The sequence below is a fragment of the Mixophyes fleayi genome, chromosome 1 (genome assembly GCF_038048845.1).
Source record: "Mixophyes fleayi isolate aMixFle1 chromosome 1, aMixFle1.hap1, whole genome shotgun sequence".
NCBI lineage: Eukaryota > Metazoa > Chordata > Amphibia > Anura > Limnodynastidae > Mixophyes > Mixophyes fleayi.
In genome coordinates, this window is record NC_134402.1 from 314,969,889 (window position 1) to 314,991,839 (window position 21,951).

General features: G+C 40.3%; 1 protein-coding gene and 1 long non-coding RNA gene across 3 annotated transcripts in view; one reads left to right on the forward strand and one right to left on the reverse strand.

Moving 5' to 3' along the window:
• The window catches only part of LOC142158437 (ubiquitin carboxyl-terminal hydrolase CYLD-like), a 35,475-nt gene extending 24,549 nt beyond the window's left edge, over positions 1 to 10,926 (forward strand). The window contains exons 9-16 of the mRNA XM_075212389.1: positions 465 to 587; positions 1,372 to 1,463; positions 1,619 to 1,682; positions 4,504 to 4,636; positions 7,718 to 7,826; positions 8,951 to 9,069; positions 9,171 to 9,378; positions 9,563 to 10,926. Of these exons, the coding sequence (XP_075068490.1) occupies positions 465 to 587; positions 1,372 to 1,463; positions 1,619 to 1,682; positions 4,504 to 4,636; positions 7,718 to 7,826; positions 8,951 to 9,069; positions 9,171 to 9,378; positions 9,563 to 9,747 (1,033 nt within the window). The 3' untranslated portion in view covers positions 9,748 to 10,926. The remainder of the gene's footprint in view (positions 1 to 464; positions 588 to 1,371; positions 1,464 to 1,618; positions 1,683 to 4,503; positions 4,637 to 7,717; positions 7,827 to 8,950; positions 9,070 to 9,170; positions 9,379 to 9,562) is intronic.
• On the reverse strand, positions 8,070 to 15,679 carry LOC142158463 (uncharacterized). Of its 2 annotated transcripts, XR_012692781.1 has the most exons (4): positions 15,646 to 15,679; positions 14,843 to 15,001; positions 8,319 to 8,515; positions 8,070 to 8,237 (listed from the first exon to the last, which is right to left on the reverse strand). It is a non-coding gene; the product is annotated as an uncharacterized LOC142158463 (long non-coding RNA). The 2 variants fall into 2 exon arrangements; XR_012692780.1 differs by having other exon boundaries at positions 8,070 to 8,515.
• Positions 15,680 to 21,951: the final 6,272 nt, after the last annotated feature.

Here is a 21,951-nt window from a genome sequence, read left to right on the forward strand (position 1 = left end):
CCCTGCCCCATTGGAGATTACAGTCTAAATTCCCTAACATACACTAGAGTCAATTTTGATAGCAGCCAATTAACCTACCAGTATCTTTTTGGAGTGTGGGAGGAAACCGGAGCACCCGGAAGAAAACCACGCAAACACAGGGAAAACGTACTAACTCCACACAGGTAAGGCCATGGTCGGGAATTGAACTCATGACCCCAGTGCTATGAGGCAGAAGTGCTAACCACTGAGCCAACCGTGCGTATTCAGGAAACAAATGTTTAAAAACTCAGGCTAATTTTGGAAATCAGGCACAGTTGAATATGATTCTGTACCATTCTCACTTTTTCATAAATAAGACTTTCTGGTACTAATCTAAACAACACATTAACAGAATGATCCTTGCCTGTAGTAGTCCATAGGTTGTTTGGAAAGAGTTTTGGTCTTTCTTGTGTAATAGTAATTTATTTTCTTACTTTTCCCAGCATGTTTGCTTGTTCGTCTGTATTGGACACCATGCTTCTGCGCCCTGCAGACAAGAATGACAGCGACTCGTACATTGACACACGGGACCTGCTGCGCACTGAGATAGTCAACCCATTACGGAAGTGAGCGAAAGTGTTTAATGAACGTTGCTGCTAAAATGCTTCCAACTTTGTAGACAAGGGCATTGCTGGTGTTTCAATAGACCAAGGGCCCAGCCTTGCTTCCAAGCTGACCACATTTTTATTCACATGCTAATACTATTACAGGAGACTGTTGAGGATTATGAAGACTGTTACAGATGAATTAATATAAGTCTAAAGCATACAAGCAATTTGTAGCAGTGGTTTTAATTGCTGCTACAAATCACTCAGGATTTGACACTGTGGTAATTAAAGTTAAAAAAAAAAAGTACTTTCAAGACAGACTGGCAAATAGCAGTTGCTACCACACAACTTTATTTCCACGTGGTTGTTTACTGTGGTGTAAAAATTGTGTGTTTTCAATGTAATACAGTGAGAACAGTTTGGGTAAAGGCACATGGGTGCTTGGTCACATCCCCCTACCCCAATTCTATCTCTAATTATTTCTCCAGTGAGAGAAACTGTGGATAATTTAAATTCTGCTTGTTGTGTGATCACATCCACACTAATGATGCAATGGAGCCAGGAGCGTGTGACCAAATTAAACAATAATCCTGTTGCATGCTTTAGTTAGCTTATGCAGTACACTTTCTTTTTTTTTTTTTTTAAATATTATTTTATTAGAGTCTTATATTGGGATGGGGAGCAGACATAACAGAACATTACTAAATAAAAATTGACTTCATTAATGCATTACATTTATTAAAAGATTTATTGCTTTGCTTCCCATATTGTTCCAATATGCTGCTGCTTTTTCCCCATTTAGGAATGGTTATGTATGTGCCACTAAAGTGATGGCCTTGAGGAAGATTTTGGAAGCTGCTGGAAAGAGCACTGGTTTCACCAATGAAGAAAAAGGTGACTAGATTACTTCATTCTTTTTTTTCTATGTTGATTCCGGCCTCCTGTCCAAAGAAAGATATGCTCTTGTAGATGACCCCTTATTGTCTTTCATATTATATGTTTCATCCAAGCTTTCAGAGGCTGTCTCATTCCTTGTTCTTTGTGTACAGATCCCGAGGAATTTCTAAACCAGTTGTTCCAGGTTCTTAGGGTAGAGCCTCTCTTTTATATCAGGTAAGTCATAAAATAATCTGTCAACTATATTTCCCCAGTTATTGCAGACTATAAGATGTGCCCAACCATTAGATGAACCCAGATTTTAGATAGAAGAACATAGTTTCAGGCCAAATACACTGTTAAGACACACTTTTATACCCATACCATGCATATAAAGCCATGTATGTATACACATTGTGTCATTGTCTTACCCCTTTATGTCCTTGTCTCTCTTCTGTTATCTCATATGCTTCCCCCTTATTGTCTCTCAACCACATCTATTTTTTCTCTCTCTCTGGCATGATAATAACTATAGACAGCGCAACATTGAAACTACCTTAAATCACATGAAGGCAGCTGTAAGCAGTGTTGTCCGGAATCTTATTTACAGTAGTTAAAATTCATTCAAACAGCTCTTCAGTCTCAGATTTATTTATTTTTATTGCAAAAAATATGAAGAAACATGAAGCGGAACAAACGTACCTGTATATAGATCAATCCACTAATGTGTCTCTCCTAAGAATAAGTATTCCAACTGCAAAAGCAAACCGTGTGTGTTGGGTGAAGAGTCTCCAGGGAAGTCACCACTTGTTGTTTTCCTCCTAGAGTATATTTACATCCCAGTGTAAAAGATTATAAAATGGAAATGTGCTTTAAAGGAATACGGTCAACGAGTATAAACAAAAAACTTAACTTGTAGCATTTTCACTTGGATGTTCCCAGATTATTTTATTGTAATGAGCCAGTGTTCAGTTCAGATAATCACTTAATACACTTTGTATTTACCGCAAATCCCTCATCCAACAATGAGGAAGCTTGTAACTCCAGAATACTCCAATGTTGAGGGATGATTATATGCATTGTAGGAAATATAAAGCCTCATTACGAAAAATGCAAGATTTTAATAAATAAAAACATAGTAAGAACTTAGCAATTAGTATCTGTTTCAGTGTGGATTACGGACTGATTATCCAGCCGTTACAGACGGCAGTGTCTGTCATCCTGTAAAAGTTATTCTTTTTCCGTGTCTTTAGAAGAGATTAATGCTGAAATATTTTCATGTAAAAGCAGTACATGTGAATGTTGAGTTACAGAACAGCTTTTAAACTTAACGTGCTTCGTTTCTGTTCGGGACTTTATCCTGCACACACTTAAATCACAGATCATGCTGGACACAATTGTTTGCTCTTGATAATGCTGTTAGCAGCGCAGTATGCGTAATACCTGTACAGACCTGTATCGCTGCTGTTCTAAGGGTATAATGTTACTGATGTATGTACCAAAATATTCATTCACATTAGTATACATTTGATATGTACATCAGACATGTCTAATAAACATGGTGAATACATCCAAACTATGAGCAAACATAGAGAAACACTATATGTGAAATGAACATACACAACTTTAGATATTGCTTTGATATTTGTGTATTACTGTGAGGAAACCACCCTTAGCTGGGATGGTGGTTACACTCCGTGGGATTCAACTCATTTGGGCAGACCAAAATATATCCAAAATACGGCTTGATTATGACAGCACAACACCATAACATGTTCACAAGGTACAGGATAAATGGTAGCGTGTACCCTCCAATAGCCTCTTGCAGTAACAGTATCACAGTATCCTTCAGAGTCTTCTCCTCCCACAGTATTACTGCTACCATTTTGACAGTTTCTATGTCACCCAGCCTGGAATACTGGCTCACACAGACTCTGTCCTGGTAGGGATTCCTCTGGCGGCACTGCAATGCCTGTCTCAGATTCCATTGTGCTGATGTCTTGTACACCAGGATGCTCCAAGATAGAATTAATCTATTGGCATTCTGCTCTCCTTATATTCCTGGCTGTCTACACAGGGAGTATAGAGTCAAGATGTCCCAATCCTCCACCTTTCAGCAGGTCCATCAGTGGACACTTAAATAATTTAACTGTTGCTACCTTGATTATACAATGGAATGGCTTGACTGAATTAACTATTTGGCTGGATACACTTAACCAAGGGCTAGAATATTACATCAGGGAATGACCCTTCAGGCTTGCATGACACATTTTAGATATTTGACACATTGTATTTGCGGCATTACACAATCTAAGTGATACATTTTTGATACAATAACACTTATATTGATGCATATTAATACATTTCCCAATGCTATTTCAGCCAGTATACGTCTGTGGAGACACATTATAGTACATCATCTGGAAGTTCTAACCTAATTACCTGTTGATATAGAAAATGAACTTGGGCTGCCAGCTAAGTCACTCAGACATAGCTCTGATTACTAACAGCCCAGATCAATGCCACACCTCATAACATGCATATTTGAGACAAATGGTAATTACCTTGGCTAACACAACTTGGCAACTGTTTTTATATTTCTAATACATGCAAAATTGCAGGTAATAGCAAGGGCAAAATGTAACTAATAAGAAAATAACAATACAAACGATACACCGATGCTGTGGTGTATATACTTAGGCTGGGTCAAGGATTAAAAAGTACAATGAACTGTAAGGAACGGTCCTTAGTCGAGTGAGACCCTTTTTTGTCAGTTACATCTGGAAAATATTAAAATACTGAATGGAAATGAAAAATAAGAATATTATTAAAACAAATAGAATTGAAAAGGAGAAAGAGAGATTGGATTAAAATATAAGAATATAGATTTAAAGTAAATGGAAATTTGAGCAACTTCCGTTTCTGTATTGTTGTTTGAGGCAAGTTTTAATCCATTGTCCAGTCTTCAGTGCATGAACTGCTCTTCTCCAGTAAGTCATATCGCCTAACAGTGTGTACAATCTGACATATTACACTAACTTTATTCCTGGCCATCTAGGACACCAAAGAAGAAGCCACAGGGCTGTATATTCTACCAGATTTTCATGGAAAAGAGGCAGTCAGTGGATGTGCCCTCAGTGCAGCAGCTGCTGGAATGGTCTATGGTTACTGGAGATCTCAAGTTTACTGAGGTAAAATGCCCACAGAGTGAAAGCCAGGGAAAACAGAATGGGCTGAATTCACAAATGTTTTCTTATGATGTTAAAAATGACTATTTTGTAACAAATTTAGAAATTAAGTAAAATCAACATAATTTGAGAAATTTGTTTTCTTGCAAATTTTAGAAATATCAAACTTAGGAACCATTGGCAATTCTAGCCTGTAACCACACACTGCCATGCTGTGCCCCCAGTGAATCGGTTGTGATTATTCCGGCATGCTGAGTGTTCCATCATGCCGTTAGGCTGGGTACACACTACAGTGTGTTCAGCAAATTATTGGGCCAATCACACGATAAACGACCGTTCAGCCCGACCAGCAGTGTCCAGTAGATCTCTATAAGTGTGCAGAGTCACAATCTTTTCAGCTGATGGTTGTGACAGATGAAAAGCACAGATCTGAAGGTAAATCATGTAAAATGTGTTTAGTGAGTACACACGAATCGGCATGCTGATATCGCATCTACAGAAATTTTGTATGGTATTTACCCAGCCTCACTGCAGTTAGTACTTCATTTACACATATAAACCATGGCTGTGAGTTCTCTGGCGTTTCTGGTAAATCTTTATTTGGGGCTCTGTCAGCAGTTGTAATACGCAGTGCTATTAAATTGCTGTTGTGTGCATCCCTCTTCCACCAGAGTACATGTTGCTAGAATTCATTTTTTAATCACCATGGTGACTGGGATTTCTCCAGCCCTATTTAATATGCATCTATACAATAAACAACCTCTTAGGAGCATTTTTTTTTTTTCTAGCTTTAATTCACACAGTAAAATAATATTTTAATGCATTATTCACAAAAACAAATTAAAGTGATGGACACTTTAAGACTGCATTTAAAAATGTACTGTAATGGCCAAAAGTTTTGAGAATGACTCAAATATTATTTTTCACAAAGTCTGCTGCCTCAGTTTTTATGATGGCAATTTGCATATACTCCAGAATGTCATGAAGAGTGATCAGATGAATTGCAATTAATTTCAAAATCCCTATTTGTCATGGCAATGAACTTTTGTCCAAAAACATTTCCACTGCATTTCAACCCTGCCACAAAAGGACCAGCTGACATCAGGTCAGTGATTCTCTTTAACACAGGTGAGATTTTTGACGAGACAAGGCTGGAGATCAATATGTCATGCTGATTGAGTTAGAAAAACAGACTGGAAGCTTTAAAAGGAGGGTGGTGCTTGAAATCATTGTTCTTCCTCTGTTATCCAAGGAAACGCCTGCAATCATTATTGCTTTGCAGAAAAAAGGCTTACAGGCAAGGATATTGCTGCTAGTAAGATTGCACCTAAATCAACCATTTATTGGATCATCAAGAACTTCTAGGAAAGAGGTTGTGAAGACAGCTTCAGGGCATCCAAAAACGTCCAGCAAGCGCCAGGACAGTCTCCTAAAGTTGTTGCGGGATCGGGGCACCACCAGTGCAGTGCTTGCTCAGGAATGCCAGCAGGCAGGTGTGAGTGCATCTACACACACAGTGAAGCGAAGACTTTTGGAGGATGGCCTTGTGTCAAGAAGGCCAGCAAAGAAGCCACTTCTCTCCAGGAAAAACATCTGGGACAGACTCATTCTGCTAAAGGTACAGGGATTTAACTGCTGAGGACTGGGGTAAAGTCATTTTCTCTGGTGAATCCCCTTTCAGATTGTTTTGGGGCATCTGGAAAGTTGCTGATCTGGAGAAGGAAAGGTAAGCGTTACCATAAGTCCTGTGTCATGTCAACAGTAAAGCACCCTGAGACCATTCATGTGTGGGGTTGCTTCTCAGCCAAGGGAGTGGCCTCGCTCACCATTTTGCCTAAGAACACAGCCATGAATAAAGAATGGTACCAAAACATCCTCCAAGAGCAACTTCTCCCAACCATCCAAGAACAGTTTGGTGATGAACAATGCCTTTTCCAGCATGTTGGAGCACCTTGCCATAAAGCAAAAGTGATAACTAAGTGTCTCGCGGATCAAAACATCAAAATTTTGGGGCCATGGCCAGGAAACTCCCCAGACCTTTATCCCATTGAGAACTTGTGGTCAATCCTCAAGAGGTGGGTGGACAAACAAGAACCCACAAATGCTGACAAACTCCAAGCATTGATTAGGCAAGAATGGGCGGCCATCAGTCAGTATGTGGCCCAGAAGTTGATTGACAGCATGCCAGGGCGAATTGCAGAGGTCTTCATAAAGAAAAGTCAACACTGCAAATATTGACTCTTTGAATAAACTGAATGTAATTGTCAATAAAAGCCTTTGACAGTTATGAAATGCTTGTAATTTTACTTCATTATACCATAGCAACATCTGACAAATAAAGTATAAAAACACTGAAGCAGCAAACTTTGTGAAAACTAATACTCGTCATTTTCAAAACTTTTGGCCATGACTATATAATAAAACTGTACTACTTTTAAAACATTTGTGAATTTCATGTTAAAGTAATTTTCTTCCTGTGATTTTTTTTTTTTTTTTTTCACAAGCACAAGTTTTGTGAATTCAATCCTACCTTATTCCATTCTTAACAGAATAATTCTTTTACTAATGCAAGACCTGTTTTTTACACGAATAGAATCATTTTGTGGACTGTGCAAAAACAAATCTTTATTTCTGGGGAAAGCTGACATTTTTTTTCCATGTACAAAAAGAACGTAATTCTGCAGCTTACGTTGCTTTATCTGTTAGTGTTACAGAATTGAAGAGTGGCTTAAACAGCAGTAGGACAAAGTATTTTGACACCCAAAGAGAAGTTGGCAAAAATGTGACCCGCCCCAACACCATTTCCACTTACACATTGTACCCTACATTGTCTTCATACATTACACCCAGCGCTTTGCCCCACACATATTATGTTTGTGTCTCCATTGAAAATACTAGCTCTATGGCTCCATTGATGGACTTAAATATATACTTCATAGCCACCAGAAACACATATCATTTAATAGCAAATAAACACTTTTTCTTGATAGATGAAAGTAGATAATAAACTGTTGTGTTCTTTAGTGTTCCTAGTGTTTGTCTTAAATTTAATGTGTCTTATTAAATATGTCTGTCCTCTGTCAGGTTCCCTCTTGTCTTATAATTCAGATGCCCAGGAACGGTAAGAACTTCAAGATGTTCCCCACCATTATTCCAACCCTCCAGCTGGACATCACTGATCTCCTAGAAGACAGTAAGTACTTACAGGTTAAAAAGAACTGGAATTATGTACAAGTCAGACTGTAAACGTATGAGTCAGAGGTTAACCTTTGCCAGAGACGTCAGGCAGTATCTGCTAAACATAAGTTACTCCCATCAGCATATGATGCATATGGTGCATGTTGTGTTGTGGTTTGTGAAGGAAAAATACTCTAAAGAATACGGTGTCTCTAATCTGGTCATAAAGTCCAACAAACATAACATGTTTTGAGGATTTTACTGTGCTGGAACAGGTAGGATACAAATAGATGCATTCACTTGTAAATAATTAATAATAGATAAACACACTGTCAAAACATGACCTATTAGAAATACTTTAGATCCAGAATTTATATAGCCTGCTGCAGCAAACACTCCTCTATGTGTGATTTGTATTTTTAGTGACCTGTAAATAAATATACATGCACTAGTTGTAAACAATACCATGATTATGCTGAAGGTAAAATACAAATTGCTTAACACTTACAGGGTAGTATAAATGAGCATGCAGGGGACTTTAAAGCTGCATTACCACCTATTACGAATATGCACCTTCCTCTCCCGGGAACCACGTTTTTTTCCTGGGGCTTTGATGCACTGCAGAGGTGGGTGGGAGCTGGTGGACCAGTCACAGACGAGGAAATATTACGGCTTCTCATTGGTCTCCCGCTCAACATCCTGCATCTGTTTTAAAGTGGTGAATGTAAATGTTCTGTCACTTAGGTGGTCATGTAGCATTAAATACCATTATAATTGAATCAGTACAAGATACATTATCACTTCCAAAGTTTAAATTTTTTTGTAAACTCCTTTATACATATCCTGCTACAATCCAATACAAAAGAACTGAATACAAAATACACCTAGATATGAAAAGCTTCTCCGCACCTATGTGGAGCATACCTGCCTGTAGTCTTGTTGTTTGTGCGGCTGGCTAGATCAGAGGCATAACTTACGTGGGTCAAGATTGGGGCTTGGGTGGATTGTTCTTGGGCTTTTTATGGGCCACATTTTTTATTTTCAGTGTTTAGAATAATGGTAGAAAAGGGATTGGTATACAGAAAAAGCTTATACTCTGTGACATTTGACACATTTCACTGTTTGTTTTCCTCTCTGAAGCCCCACGTCAGTGCTCTATTTGTCAGTCCCTGGCAGTGCTGGAATGTCTGGACTGCTACGAGGATACGGGAATCACTCCTGGACACTTAAAACAGTACTGTGCAATCTGCAGCACGCAGGTATTACCTTATTGTGTTGTGAACCAAAGAGAAGTATTACTTTTTTGGGCATCTGGAAAATAGGTTGTGCAAATTTCTTACTTGAGAATTTCCTTGTACAGGTCCATCTTCACACACAGCGCTGCAGCCACCAACCAAGAGAACTGAGTGTGCCTGAAAATGTAAATGGACAGGCAGTGTTCCAAAGACAGCGTTTACAGCTCTATGCTGTTTTATGTATAGAAACAAGTCACTATGTAGCTTTCATTAGGCTCCACTCCCAAAATCGTCCTCTGTGGGCTTTCTTTGATAGCATGGCTGATCGCGAAGGTGAGTATTTTCTCTGTCCAGCACCTATATTTTGGTTGTGATCAATGTTTTCTTTTTACCTTGTACAGTTTCTTTTTAACTGTAAATCCATAATTTAGTAGTAAATCTTTCAGTAAAATGTTGTGGATTGGCAATCTTGCAGCTATAGCACTCGGTCCTAATCTGTTTGTGTGCTCTACTATAGGAGGACAGATTGGATTCAACATCCCGCGGGTAACTCCCTGTCCAGAGGTGACAGAATACCTGGAAATGACCCCTGAGGAACTACAGCGAATAGATTCAAAGAGCATGCCGACATACGTTCGCCGGTTGCTGTGTGATGCATATATGTGTTTATACTACAGCCCCGACCTCAGCCTATACAAATAGTGTAGAAGTCAGGCAGATTTCTAAAAGGGTTCCAAAAACTTTTTCTAATATTGCCGTTGATTAGAAAGGAGAAGAAAAATCACAATTAATAAACTTTATTAAAGAAATATCATTCTTTATATTAAAATAATGCTCTGGTACTCGGTAGGTTCGCTTCATAGATTCAGGTAAGGTACCTTAAATAACTCTGGGCTGGCTCCCAATTTTTTTTCCTTTTTAATTTTTATTACTTTTGCTTCTTATGTAACCATCAAGTCAAACAATGCACTATGCCTGTATAATAGGATATTATACAGTCCTTACTGTAAATTATATGGATATTAGAAGTCACATTGACGTTATGTGACCATATAAAAGCAATGTAGGTCCAGTATGCCTTATAATACACAAGTTTTCCTAATGAACACCTGGGGGTAATTGTATCAGGATGCGGGTTTGAAAAGTGGAGATGTTGCCTAAAGCAACCAATCAGATTCTAGTTATTTAGTACATTCTACAAAATGACAGCTAGAATCTGATTGGTTGCTGTAGGCAACATCTCCACTTTTCAAACTCACAGCTTGTTAAATTTACCCATTGAAGTGATGACATCAGTGTTAATTACTTGTAATCAATGAAATGAGAACTCGCTATTTATAGAGCTGTTTACAGTACTTTTTACACCCATAAACATCATGTGTGTATGATATGTTGTAATAAATATATTTCTGGAATTTATTTAGCCACATCCTTTCCTGTCACAGAAATAAAAAATACTATTGAAAGTGCCTGGCAATATAAAAATGTTCATATTTCTAGGTAATGAATGTGTCCTTAATCTTTCAATTGTATCATTTCATACTGGTTCAACATTTCTCAGGCAGATATATTAGTAAGTAAATGTATTGGTAATAAAGGAAATAGTAGTGCATTCCAAATCAACACAGAATAACTACTTACAAAACATTATGACAAACTGTGAATCCGTATACCAGTAATGTTGTAGTCACATGGTGCCTGATTTTGAGTAGGTTGCAATTTTGTGGCCTGATTGTACAATGCATATTTTGCCTGCATCTTAAAATAAGTGCTACTTAAAGTTTGTGGTTACATCAAGATACGCTTTAAGTGTATCTGGACGTGGGCTTTATGAACCCCAGATTTTCTCATAAGCTAGATATCTGCTGTTTTAAGTTAAAATTATATATATATATATATATATATATATATATATAATTTTATAAATTATTACTTTTTTTTATAAAAAAACCCCACAAAATTATATATTCCTCAAAAGAACAATGGAACATGTACTCATGCTTAAAGCCTGGGCTGGGACAAAAAGTGTGCCAGCCACTATCTGCTTTGGGCATTTTAGTGTTTTTAGAACTGCAAGCTCAATCATGACTGGTCAGCTAGGACCTACTGGAACAAGTAGCTCCACAAATCTAATAGTAAATAAACACATAGATACCAAATCTGTAATTTCTTTATTGGAAATACCCAAATCCCTTTGTGTTCCCAAATTTATTGTACTCTTAAATCTAGAATATATCTTTATTTTTTTCTGTCTTTTATTAATCCACTAGTAGTGCAATCAAGGAGAAAAACTTAAAAACCATGATAAATGCAGACAATCTAATCCTAGAGGAGCTGTAATGTGAATGAAAGGTTGCTGTCTGAACAACCCATCAGAGTGGCTTGCCTTTGATTGGCTGGAGTGTGAGAAAACCTCTTGGATTGGTTATTTGTGTGTACACCCTCATGGTTTATGAATGAGCTACATTAAGTTCATTGTACTTGCATGTGTATGTCCTTATTGTAAATAACTTGCATGCCAACTGTCCATGCATAGGGAGCTGTAAGTGCAAGTTATGTTCAACTTAAAATTATGGTCAGTTTTACTGAGCATGTGTAACTCTAAAGCAGGCACTTAGAGTCTGTTTTGCCCTGTAGCCAAATTACCTGTACTTCAGACTAGGGTCATCTGAATAAGTGTGGTTAAATGTTTTTACAAATGCAATAAAAGTGTTTTTCAAATGTTTTAATGTAAGCAGAGTATTATTATGGTTACTACTGAGGTGTGGTGCATAAAGTAAGAGGTGTTGCTGAATAGGGACAAAAAATGCTGCCAGCTCTCTGTAGGATTGTTATTTTGTTTGCATTGTGTATGACAATTCTTTGGCACCTCTATGTGCTACTTCAGAGGGTGGGTGATTTTGGAAACTTAGTGCACATGTGATTTATGCCAGGGAAACCTAATCAGTCAGGGGACATTGCCATTCAATCTGGGTGCATGTTCACTAAAGGAGCATTTCAAGAAATGTGAAGAATAGGCTTCTCATTATGCGTGTGCTAATGCTATGAGTGGCCTCCCTGACTGCAGCAGATGTCAAGGTACCCAATGCTGGCACACAGGTAGGCAATCTCTTGTATTAAAGTTTAATTGATTATATTTCACCCACAATGTTAAATTAGATTTTAAAAGATCTATATGCCACTTCATCCCAGGAGAGCTGAATCAAGTGTCCAATTTTATTGTCCAGATGGAAAGGACAGTGTATTTTGTTCAGCATATATGACACCCATAACCATTCAAAATCCCTGCGACCCAGTCTCTCTCCAGACATACATTTTCTATCTAGTCACTGGCCAACTAACTTACTTTGGTTGCCCCACTCACAACAAACAGTCTTTTATTCTCCTCCCAAGCACTAATTAATCAGAAAAAAAAATGACAAACTAATTACACCCATGTGGTGCACCTGTGTGCTGTATGATAGCATGAGTGGGATTTTAACCCTGTGTGCAGCCTGTATCTGCAGTCTCTTTGGGATTTCACCTGTCCCTATGCAGGAGAGGTGTGGCAAATAACCCTCTTTGTCACATGTCCCTCCCGTTAGTGTTGTCAAACTTAGTCATGTGGAGAGTGCATTTGTGCGAAAGAGAGCATCAGCATTTTTGTGCAGACTCCCTGGTTTATGATATACTGTAAAATGGTAGGGCTGGAGGGCTAAGAACCACTGACTCACCTGGGCATTCACCGTCTTGTTCCTCTGCATCCATTTTAGTGGGATATGGTCTGTGATCAACATGAATTCTCTTCCCAGGAGGTAGTACCTGAGAGCCTCAGTGGCCCATTATAAGCACTCCTGTCCCTTCTTGGAGTATTTCTTCTCTTAGAAAAAAATTGCAGCTGAGATAAAGGATAGGTTTCTCTATCCCTTCCAACCTCTACAAGAGCACAGCATTCAAACCCAATCCAGATGCATCTGTTTGGAGATGTAATCTCCTGCTGAAGTCCAGTGCCTGGAATACTTGTGTTGAACACAGAGCTAGTCGAAGATCTTGCCAGGAAGCCTCGGCCAATTTCAACCATACCAACTTAACTGGACAAATCTTTTTAAGGAGCTCAGTAAGAAGAGTGGCTCTAGTGACAGAATTCCACATAAACCAATGAAAGTATCCTACTAGACCCAGAAAAGTTCTCAGCTGAGTCTTCACACTGGTTTAGACCAGTTTCTGAGAGCTTCCACTTGGGGTTTGACTTCGCTTTGTCCTACACTAGCTCATCAATTCTGGGCATCGGGTATGTGTCAAAACGTGAAACTAACACAATGGGGCTATTTCAATTGAGTATAGGTCATAACAGTGAACATAAAATTAATGTCTAAATCAAATTAAAGCAGCAATCTTTTTTTTTTTTCTTTAAATACAAAATTAAAGTACATTTAAGCATGCATCTTATATTAATTATTTTAACTGTAGTCCTACAAATCATTTTCTTTCAAAATGTCTCTGGAGGGCAGCCAAATCTGACTGCCAGTCACAGATTCAGACTCTTAGCATGTGAAGACAGCAGGGAGAGAAGGAACTCAGAAAGGCATACCAAAACCTCTCTGCTCACTACATCATGTGCCATATGACTGTGGGTGCTATGGCAGTCTCATGACACTGGAAAAGGCAGAATTATAAATAATTAATAGCTCCCTGAAGATACAAACCAGGGAAATCATAATTACAAATCTTATAGCCTGCCATAGTGATATATGTTTAACAACAACCACCACTTTTTTTTATGTTAGTAGACACAAGGACCCAGAGGAGACACAACGTGTTCTGCTGCCACAAGGGCCAAAAAGTCCATCATAACAGAGAGAATATGATTCCAATAGGACAGACTTGAGGGAGAAATTACCTCAGAATGTGGCTGTATTACAGAGAGGACAGTTCAGTGAGGGGAAATATACCACATTACCTCAGACTATAATGGTATGATTGAGAGACACAGCACCTAAGTGAACACAGAGACATATTGCCGGGAACAAGAGGCAGCATCCATTAAAGGGGCTGAATGAACACTAGCAAATGTTAGAGCCCAAATATATGAAGCGTCACCCCAACAGAGGAGCCTTAAGCAGGCCTCAGAAAACACTAGCAAGTAAGTGTCAGAGCCCAAACAAATGATTTATGTTACCCCAACAGAGGAGGGGTGAGTACAGCTGAGAGAACACTAGCAGGAATAGTGGCAGGTTGTGCTGTACCATCATGCAACAACGCCTATGTAAAACCTGCACGAGCGAGGAGACTGGTCATTTGTGCCCACACCCAAGAGCTAGCCAGAGTGGAGAAGAGCACAGGTGAGGAGGTGCACCTTCTATTCCATTATTTCTTTCTTTACATGGAAAAACAATCCACAGATTTGCAAAGGAACGCATGTTACTCCCTAAACAAGACGGAGAGGTAGATGTATCAAACATTCTAAAAAAGTAAAAGTGGAGGTGTTGCCTATAGCAACCAATCAGATTCTAGCAACCATTTTCTAGAAGGTACTAGATTAATGATAGCTTGAATCAGATTGGTTGCTATGGGCAACACCTCCACTTTTAATTTTTAGAAGGTTTCATACATCTATCCTATAGGCTTGACGTACCTAACTAGCCAAACTTACATCGCATAACTATAAAGGTAAATCTCCTTTTGGTATAGATAAGGTGTATATAAAAAAAATGTACACACTCTTATTGAAATTGCAGATGTTTGTGTAAGTAAACCTCGAAATGTAACACCCCTTAAGGGGTATGTATCTGTTTGTATGTTGTTTGTGCGAATTTACCTTGCATGGGTTTTCTTAAACTTGATAGACGTTTCCAGCAGCTTCTTCTTATCTCACTCCCCAGCAGAGAGACAGGTGGTCCCAATGCCCCAATACACAATGATGACACAAATAATCGTATACTTATTTTACAGGAACCCTTTCATGCAGTTTAACTTCCTGTGCGAGGTGAATATAATTGTGGGAAACACAGTATCACATTAAACAGCAAAATGCAACATGCAATATTTAGTTTCCAATTTAACAGTCAGCATCTACTGGAGGTAACTGCAACTTTAAAAGGCAATCCAAACTATTATTACTTCACGAACATATTATACATATTATAGTTGTTTCTTCCCTGGCCAGGCTTTGATGGTGCACATAAATGTGGATTAAATCTGCTTGCAAGCTTTTTAAATCCTGAACCAGAGACACTGTATAACATTGATGGCTAACCTGTGACACTCTAGGTGTTGTGAAACTACAAGCCCCAGCATGCTTTGCCAGCTATCATCTAGTTATCTACTGGCAAAGCATGCTGGGGCTTGTAGTTTCACAACACCTGGAGTGTCACAGGTTAGCCATCACTGCTGTATAACCTGTCAGTTGTGAAAACTACTTCTGCTGACATCATTAATACACTGTTAGATACAGTGTCGGACTGGGGCATGAAGGGCCCACCGGGGGACTGCAACCAGCGCCGTGCTAGGGTCCTTGGCACAGTGTGAAAATCGACGCCCCCCACCGTGGGTACCCTGTCAAAATTGGCGCTGCGCTTCCCTCCCCTCAGCTCCATCTCCCCATGTCTTTCTTTATCTTACCTGCATGAAGCTGCTCCTCTCTGCTCTGTCTTCTCCCCTCCCCTCACAGACACTGTCGGGCCGTGATTGCCTGTCAGTGAGCGGAGGGGTGGAGACAGAGCAGAGAGGAGCAGCTTCATGCAGGTAAGATTCATAGCCCCTTCCCCCCTCTCCTCCCCGTAGATTTCCGCACAGTTTTATATGACCATAGTCATTTTTTATTTTATTTTGAGGTGCCCTGCAGAGCCCGGCGCCCTAGGCAATTGCCTAACCTTGCCTAATGGGAGCGCCGGGCCTGACTGCAACTCTAGGGGCCCACCAGAGGGGGTGTGGCCAGCCATCATAGAGGCGAGATCAGACACTAGAGGGGGAGTGGTCAGGCCACAAAGGACAGCTAGCACCATAGTGTAGTATATAAAGAATGCAGTGTGTATATAAAGAGTGCACAGTCTTGACCTGCCCCTTAGAAAAAAATTGGGATTGTCCCACTAGACCAGGCTTGGCTAACCTGTGGTACTTCAGGTGTTGTGAAACTACAAGCATGCTTTGCCTATAGCAGCTTATAGCTGGAAGGGTATGCTGGGACTTGTAGTTTCACAACACCTGGAGTGCCACAGGTTAGCCAAGCCTGCACTAGACTCAGAACATTTGACAGACTGTCCTACCTGTTCTTGTCACTTTTACCACCTGTGGCTGCAGGTTTCTTTAGTTGCGGCTTGTCTGGGTCCTGGAATGTTGAGGGCCCTATTTGGGAAAAATAATAGGTACATTTAGAAAATTCCAACCAGCCCCTGTGTTAAATCAATAGGACCCACATTTAATACTTAGGCCTTCCTCCAGCCCCAACATTAAAGTAATGGTATTCCCATTTAATAATAAACCTATTTCTGCCATTAAATAATTAATATTTACATTTAATAGATATCCCTCCTCCCCACACCCAGCCACACATTCAATTATAGACCCAAACCACCCCAGCATTAAATTAAAGGTCCCATAACCCCCTCCCTATAGCAGGGCCAGCTTACCAACTTTATGGGCCCCCAAAGCAGAGCACCGGGGCCCAAATATATATATATATATATATATATATATATATATATATATATACACCCCTATACATATATACCTATACATATATACCTATACATATATACATATACATACATACATATACATACATACACACACACACATCACGCCCACGGAGAGAGCCGGATCGTCACCTGACCACCTGATCTGAAAACGGTCAGGTGACCACAAAAGGTAAGTTTTGTGTTTTTTTTTCTTTACATGTTTTTTTTTTTTACAGCAGACCTGCCAGGGCCCCCTTTCCCACTGGGCCCCCAGGCATCTGCCCATCGTGGTCAGTCGGAAAGAGGGCCCTGCCCTATAGTGTTCTCTGTGCAGCCCCCTTCCTATAGTTAGCATAGGCAGTCTCCCTCACTATAGGTTAGCATAGGCAGCCCCCCCTCACTATAGTTTAGCATAGGCAACCCCCCCTCACTATAGGTTAGCATAGGCAGCCCCCCCTCACTATAGGTTAGCATAGGCAACCCCCCCTCACTATAGGTTAGCATAGGCAAACTGCCAGTAGGTGGGTGCAAGAAGATAATGAGGGTGATAATAAATGGTCCAAAAAAACACAAAACAGATGAGCACTCAGAACAGTGGCACTACTGAGACAGACCCAGAGGCTCTCTGTGGATGGAAGAAATGTTGAACCAAAAGGAGCTGTAGTGGAGCTCCCTGTGAGTAGCATGCTGCAGATGGACAAGGTGTTCGTAAACCAAAACGAGTAGTTTGCGTCAGAAATCATTGTAATCAGAAGTCAGACTCAGGAACCAGTACAATCGGAAATGCGGAGACAGGAATCAGGCCATAATACAAAATCCAGGGCTCAGGAGACAGAAATCACCTTAATGCAGAGCCAGGAAGAAGGTACAGCACCAGGAAGGTAGCGTGTGAACACCATAACAGACAATATGTAGCTGGACAGGCGAGGACCTACCTCAGGGAATCCCCCAGTAGGATTAGGGAAAGGGCACACCTCTATTAGTAACTGATCTGCTGATTACTCCCAGATGTCAAGAAAGCAACCTAAATGATCCAAAACACAGTGTACCAAGCTGGGAAAAACATGAAAATTATTACATGTAAATCATATGCAAATCCTACCAGATATACAGTATAAAATTAAAAAATAACAAACAAAGGTTCCCTAATTTTAAAGAATTGTGGCGATCAAATGCTGCTGTTAATTCCAATTTATGTATTTTTGAAAAAAAATGTGAACATGAACTCTCATAGGGTAATTCAATGTATCAAATTGTGCTTTTAAAGACTAAAGCTATTTAGGAACCAATAAGTCTCCTAAAATACAAGTTCTTCTGGCTCCCCCTGATTTTACAATTAGCAAGGTCTTAGTGTTGATCACTCATCTGCTTGTTATACATGTGAGAACGCTGTATCGCTCAATTCAAATATGATACGGATATTACCCTAAAAATGTGTGGCCACCTTAAATCATTCACATACCTGCAGGCCCAGTGATGCAGGGCCTGCAGTGGTGCTTTTATAAAGGGAGACAGGTGCTTTTATAAAGGGAGACAGGACCAGCTTTCTCCCTTTATAAAAGCACCATTACCTCTATCCTAGACTCCACCTCCCCGATTGTCACTGTCCGAGTCTAATGCTCCCCAACACAACCTTACATACATAACTGACCCTCTTTCTACAAAAATGTTCTTGCACAACGAGTGTCTCTGGATGACATTGCAATCTCATTCTTACTTCCTCCACTAAAATATTTATTTTCACCTCATACAGTTCTAAGCTCTAAACAGTCCTACTTCTCTAACTTCCTCCCAATCCTCCAACCTCCATCGCCTATTTGCCACCTTCAACTTCCTTCTCTGCCGTCCCCCCCCCTCCTCCTCCCTTCATCCCTCACTGCACTTGACATTCTCCCTCCACTTGCCACCACAACCGTATCTCCTCTCTCTTCCTCCATTCCCTCTCTCATGTTGCGTGCTCCCACATCACTTGCCTCTCTCTCTAACTACTGCATCATCTCGCTCCTCCCATCTGACTTCAAATTTCTTGAGTGGGCTAAGCTATTGGACCACACACCTATGGATATCTCCCCCAGGGAGAATAAATCTACCCCAGCAACATCTAGGCTGGTGAGACTATTAATTCATCTCCCTGAATAACCACCAGGTACATTAATGCTGTTGTTACCTTTCCATAACGCAAGAAAAACTTGAACTTCATTATCATTGCTACACATGAATTCCTTATTGCTTTAAGACCATCTGCAGCATACAACTGCCTAAATATTAAATAACTAAGTACTACTTAACCTAGTCCTAGGACGACTTATAATCATAAAGGATACAATACCTGCTTTATAACATTGAGGAACTCAAAGCAGTAAAATTCAAATCTGTCACGAGCCGCGGCGGTAGTCACAGCCGCCGCAGCTCGCTTCTTGTCTGCCCCAGCGTCCCGGCCGTCACCATGACGACCGGGACGTCACTTCCCTTCAACTCCCGACCGTTGCCGAGGCAACGGTCGGACGCCCAGCAGTGTAGCTCCGCGTCCCGGCAACAGGGGACAGCCGGGCGCGTGCGCAGAAGGACCTAATAGCCTGCTGGCTATTAGGCTGTAATTATTTTATTAGTCAGCTCCTGGGAGTAGTTGCAGAGCTAGGCTCTGATTGGCTCACCTGTACATTTAAGGCAATGAGGTCTGCTACCTCATTGCCAGTTATAGCTTCTGTGCTCCAGTCTGCGGACCTGCTTGTTCCTGTTCCCGTATTCTGATACCGCTACTGATTTCCCGTGTATGACCCTTGGCTTTGAATTGGACTTCGCTTGTGTTTCCTGTGACCCTGATCTCTGGCATGTTTACCGTTTCTGCTATCCACCTGTGACCCCTGACCTCAGCTTGTTTACCGATACTATTGTCTGCTGCCAGCCCTTGACCTCTGCGTGGACCTCACTCCGCTTGCCTGGTTTCTCCCCAGCCGGTACGCACTTCATGACCCTCTGTCAGTCTGCGGCCCAGTCTGTCCCCACCATCAGCGGCTCCAGTGAACACCTGATTGGCAGAGTAGATTCCGGGTTGTGTTGTGCCGGCTGTAGGGGTTCCTAACAATCAAGCCATACTTGTACCACAAACATTCTGGCAATGATACAGTTGGTATTTACGATATAACTGTTTCTTCTCGTGTTCTTACCTCACTTTGATGTATTCACTATATGTATCCTTTTACATTCTAATACAGTTATTGAAACTCCCAAGGGCATCTCTGTTTCTCATGAATTTACTTATACACCATCACACCACAAATATTGTGCAATTAAACCATCTCCTGCTACTCTATTTTCACATCTGCGGGTAAGGTTTATCTCACAGAATCAGAGCACCTCCTTTCTCACCTCCCACTCTCTCCTAGAACCACGTCAATCTTGCTTTTGAACCCTCAACTCCACTTAAACTGCTCTCATCAAGGTCACTCATGACCTCCTCTCTGCCAAATCTTTGGGTAATTTCTCCCTTCTTATGCTTCTAGATCTCTGTATGGTATTTAACACAACTGACCACCCTCTACTCTTGCAAATACTCTCCATCAGCATCCACAACAAGGCCCTTTGCGTGGTTCGCCTCTTACCTCACCAACCGCTCCTTCTCTATCTCTATCCGTCTACACATCCCCTCCTCTCCCTCTACCCATCAGTGTCCCTCAAGGGTTCTTGGACCCTGCTCTTCTCTTTCTGTATCTTGGCCTCCAATATCACCTCTATGCTGATGACACCCATATCTATCTCTCTGTCCCACCTCTCTCGTCTCCAGTTATCTATCAGCCATCTCCTCTCGCATTTCCGAGCACTTTCTTAAACTGAACATGTCTAAGGCAGAAGTCATTGTTTTTCCCTCCTTCAAGGTCCACTCAATTCCCCCTCTTCTTTGACAATTCCACCCTCTCACCTGTCCCCAAGTCTGTGGTGGGTGAAGGAAAAGGAGGAGTCGAGGATAACTGCCTGGCAGCATTCAGTTCCTCTATCAATACTGCCACTTCCAATATCTCCACTATCAGGCCCTTTCTCACCCTGGATGTAACTAAAAGTCTCATCCACTCACTCATTATCTCTCACATTGATTACTGAAACTTTTTCCTCTCTGGTCTTCCTTTCTTCTGCCTCCCCTTGCTACAATTTTTCCTCAATGCAATTTTTAAAAAATTAGGTGATCATGACCATATCATTATATATATCTACAATGTATTATTTGTAAGCTTGCGAGCAGGGCGCTTTTGCCTCTCTGTCAGTAATGCTCAGTATTGTTTTATTACTGTGCTTGATCTTAATTGTAAAGCTCTATAAATTTTTTGGGCGCTATATCAATAAATGTTGATGACGATGATGATAATTCTAGAATGAAAAAAATATATGTTGTGTGTAGCAGATCATGTTTACAGCTTGAGCAGGTGTAAAAATATCTGTTGATCAGTATTCTTACAAGCATTTAAGCTGCAAATATGGGGGTCGATTTATGAAAATTCTGAGAAACTAGCTGTTTTCTCCAGAGAATGGCTATTGCAGTTCTTTCTATTATACATCACGAGGTTAAAGCAGAATAAATCAGAGATTATTTAATGCATGTCCTGTATAGACCTCTATGGGGACTGCGATCTGACCCCATTTAACAAGTGGCAAACGGCTTTTCTATTCTCAAGGTCTTAAAAAACTAAAGCAATCTCAAGATGGCGTAAGCTTACCTTTTTACTGGGGTCCATTGCCACTGGAGAAACTGGTCTGGATCCCTCACTGGGTCCCATCACTATGCGCATGCATTACCTTAGCCATGCATGCGTAATAGCCACAGAGGGTCACTTCCTTCTTTCACAGGCATTATGATGCCCATGAAGAGGTGTTTTGTTCATTTACGTGGGGGGATTTTGCCATGGCTTACTAAATAGCAGCAGTAAATTTTGTTTCACTGCGATACCTAGCCATACAAAATTATAGTCACTGCTGTCCACTGGCCACAAATGGTAAATAGACCCCATGATCTATTGAAAAGAATTCAAGGCACCATTTTTTTCCCTTACTAAAAAACATCATCCTTACAATAACATTTCATGGTAGATTACAACAAATCTTTTTTTTTTTTTTTTGCAAGGGGTCCAGAAACACTACTTTGACAAATCAAAATATATAAAAAAAAATACATAACATGCACTATATTCCAGTAGGACTTACATTTGTTGCACAGCAATGCTATATTGTTAAAACATATAGTCAAGCTTTAGAAATAATG